The 3,425-nt window shown below is 36.0% G+C and overlaps 1 protein-coding gene across 1 annotated transcript in view; it reads right to left on the bottom strand.

The window, feature by feature from the left end:
* Positions 1 to 2,559: 2,559 nt before the first annotated feature.
* The window catches only part of LOC106961800 (nucleolar protein 58-like), a 6,312-nt gene continuing 5,446 nt past the window's right edge, over positions 2,560 to 3,425 (bottom strand). Inside the window, exon 6 of the mRNA XM_015055819.1 lies at positions 2,560 to 2,608. Coding sequence (XP_014911305.1) covers positions 2,560 to 2,608 — 49 coding nt within the window. The remainder of the gene's footprint in view (positions 2,609 to 3,425) is intronic.

The following is a 3,425-nucleotide window of genomic DNA, read 5'->3' as shown; positions in this document are numbered from 1 at the left end:
GTTGTTGTCTCTCTCTCTCTACCTCTCTCTCTCTTACTCTCTTTCAGTCTCTTTGTGTGTTACATGCTCACCAGCACACAGGCCTGAGGCAGAGTCAAAGAGGAAGAGAGAGCCAGAAAAGGTTAACAGTGATTATTCAATACCCATCTCTATGTTTTGAAAATTGAAGGCAAAGGAGTTATCTAACAGAGAGAGGAATGAAAATCTGAAGCCATAGCTAAACGACGGAAACTTTAGGAGCTAAAGGCCAGCAGAGAAAGTACAACATAAGCCAGAATAGCATATCCACGCAAATAGTGACTGTGCAATGAATCAATGGAGTGCTGAAAACCAAGCACTGACATTTTCCCTTGTTCTTCTTTTACTGTCAGCAATATGTTTTGATGCCTGCCCTCTGAATTTACATAAAGTCAAATACCAGCTGCTAAAACAAATCAGCTCTTATGTGCATTTCTGTGTGTCTCTGTGCTCTAAATGACATGCAGAGAAATATTCTTCCTGCTTTCTGTGGTTGTGTACATGCATTAATCATTACCAACGTAGCACAGATTCAGGTTTAACAAGTATTTTACAGCCACCCATCTGTTCAACACACCCTGATTGAAGTGCATTGTGCAGTTACTGAATGTTGATGGCACAGCACCTGTACCATTCATTCGCCAGAGAAAAACACGCAAGGGTTCTCATGTTCTTCAATCATTGTGTCGCTTATCTTTTATTTTGAAACTGTTTACCGTAACTTTTGCTTGATTTCGGTATGGTTTGTTTACCATTCAGATCATGCTTAAGTGATTTGTGGTATCAAGATATCTCTTTTGTAAGTTCAAAGTTCATTTGAAGTCCAATAGCCTTTCAAAGCCTTGAGATGCCTCGCCCAAACAGGAATGTGTGGATAAGCTTGAAGGACAGCATCTTTTTCCGAACATGTCACAGTCAGTTAATAAGGATGACATTCCAGAAACTTCCAAAGTTTCATCTTAAACAACTTACTGAACCAACCAGACAGACACCAGCTGTTAGCCTAGCTGTTTTAGTGACTGAACTTGCCAATACTAAACCTGCTAGCTTTCACATATTCCCCTGTTTCTACGTATTGCGAATTGCTTGTTATGTATGAAAGTTTTTTATTTAATTATGTCATCATGTCATGCTAAGAAAAACATTGCCAGCCTTGCTACGTTGAGCAAACATTCTCCTTTCAAAAATGGCTAATAATTACTTTATTTTCACTTTATATATTGAGTTTATTTAAAGGAAATTTTACTTTAATACTTTTAAGACATAGTTTATGGGCTGATAATTACATAATTGAGCATTCACCCTCTTCATGGACTGTTGTAACTGTTAATTAGATCCACAGCGGTATGCTAACATCAAACTAGCAATCATATTAAAGTTCACTGAGATTCCTTTTCAAACAAGTTCTGTGAACAAAATGTTCTTATTATTCCACTGGTTACATATGCTTATTCAATGAGAACTTAGTTCCTCCAAATTGTTTTGTTTTTTTTGTTTCTGACCTTGCAAAGACATTGCTAGCCTACCAGACTAGTTTCCCAGGCCAAAATAGCTTATAAGTAATTTGTGAATTTCTGTAAAATAAATGTTTCAGACTAATCAAAGTAGTACTACACTTTAATAACATATCATGTCCATTCAGTAAATACAAAGTCATTTTAAAGTGTATTGTTTCATCATTCCATGCTAGCTAACACCAATCTAGCTTTGCTGAGCAGGTTTTCCTGAACAACACTAGCTGAAATTGTATTTTATCCTCAGTTTTTCTATTAATAGTTTATGAAAAGAACAGTTTTCTTTGTAATTTTACCATATATATTTTAATTATAGCAACTGGAAATGTCACAGTTAGTCTCAATTGATTATAACTGCTGCAGAGACAGCAGTGGCTATTATACTGGTTGGATTTCTTATGCGTTTTCAGGTTATTCCAGTTATTTATTTATACATACTAGTCCTTCAATAAGTTTTCTATCATCTAAAGTGTATTTTGTTTTATTACCTGTTATGTAAAGAAAAACATTATAGCTAAGGTGGTGCAAATCAAAATGAACTGAGACGTTTAAAAGCATGACATATTGTTTTATAAACTCTTTGGGGGAATTGTGAAAGCAGTTGTGTTGTATTTCACTTTATTTAGGGGCATCAGTGTAAACAAAGACACTAGATTTTCACATTTTTATTTGTGAAAAAAAAAGCTTGAAAACCATGCATCATTGTTCTCCATCTTCACAAATTTTAACTACATTGTATTGGTTCATGAAAAAAAATCCCAACAAAATACATTTACATCCTTAAGATACGAGACAAAATGTAAACAACAAAAAAAAAAGTTTAAGGTGGTGTGGCTAATCTAGCTGGACTAAGTCCAAGCACTTTACCAACATGTTCCAAAAAAAACAAAAAACTTGGCAATCCCAATCCCTCTGATAAATAATTTCTTTTCAGCTGTGCAGTCCAAGTTTATCTTATCAATACAGCAGATTTTTTTGGGAAAGTGCTTCACATCCGTTCATCCATCACCTGCTGGTCCATGCAGGATCACGGAGCAGCTGTTGTCGATCTGCTGCTCTCTTTGGCGGGGTTCACCCTGGACAAGTCGCCAGTCCATCAAATTTAAAAAAAACTATCATATTAAAGGATTAAAATACAACAAACCCAACAAATTTCACAAAATAAAACCTGCGTAAAACAAACCCTGCACCATGACATGTTTTTATTTTTCATTTAGTTACGAAAACAGGATCTTGAAAATTCTAATGAAGAGTCATATCTGAGGACCTACCTCTGCTACATGTAACATTTAATGTCTTGAGGAAATTCAGATGACACTTGGTAGGAAACCGGAACACATGGCTAATTAGGACATAGTATGTCGAGTAAGTGGTCGCAGAGATTGTCTTTGTCTCAGAACAAAAGCTAATGTTTAAGTTTACAGAATTTGTGTTTTTACTTAACGATTTAGGTGGGAGGGAACATAACACCATTAATCTATTTATTTTCAATTAGGTTGCTGTGGCTGATTTAATTCACTGTTTAAGTCTATGGACTGTTGCACTGACCGTTTTCAAACCAGAGTTTTAAAATTAAAGGTCAGTTTGCAGAAATGTCAAGTGACTGAAAACCAAATCCACATGTATGCCTTTTTCTTGGAAATGCTTCATGTCACCAGCAACATTGTATCCCAGCCGAAATAAAAGCCAGAATAGTTGTGTCCTTGTGAGCAGATCTGCTGAGCTTGAGATGTAGAGGAAAAAATGGTTGTTGTGCACATTTTTATATCAAGGCATCTGTCTTTATGTCCACTTATTTGGCAGAGTTCACCTATTGTTTGGGAGGCTCTTCCTTTTTCTCCTCTTGTTTGGGGGGCTCTTCCTTTTTCTCCTCTTGTTTGGGGGGCTCTTCCT

The sequence above is a fragment of the Poecilia latipinna genome, unplaced genomic scaffold (assembly GCF_001443285.1).
Source record: "Poecilia latipinna isolate Pla-1442-1.1 unplaced genomic scaffold, P_latipinna-1.0 Scaffold1337, whole genome shotgun sequence".
NCBI classification, from domain to species: domain Eukaryota; kingdom Metazoa; phylum Chordata; class Actinopteri; order Cyprinodontiformes; family Poeciliidae; genus Poecilia; species Poecilia latipinna.
Note: the sequence above shows the minus strand (reverse complement) of the source record. Positions and strands in the feature narration are given on the sequence as shown.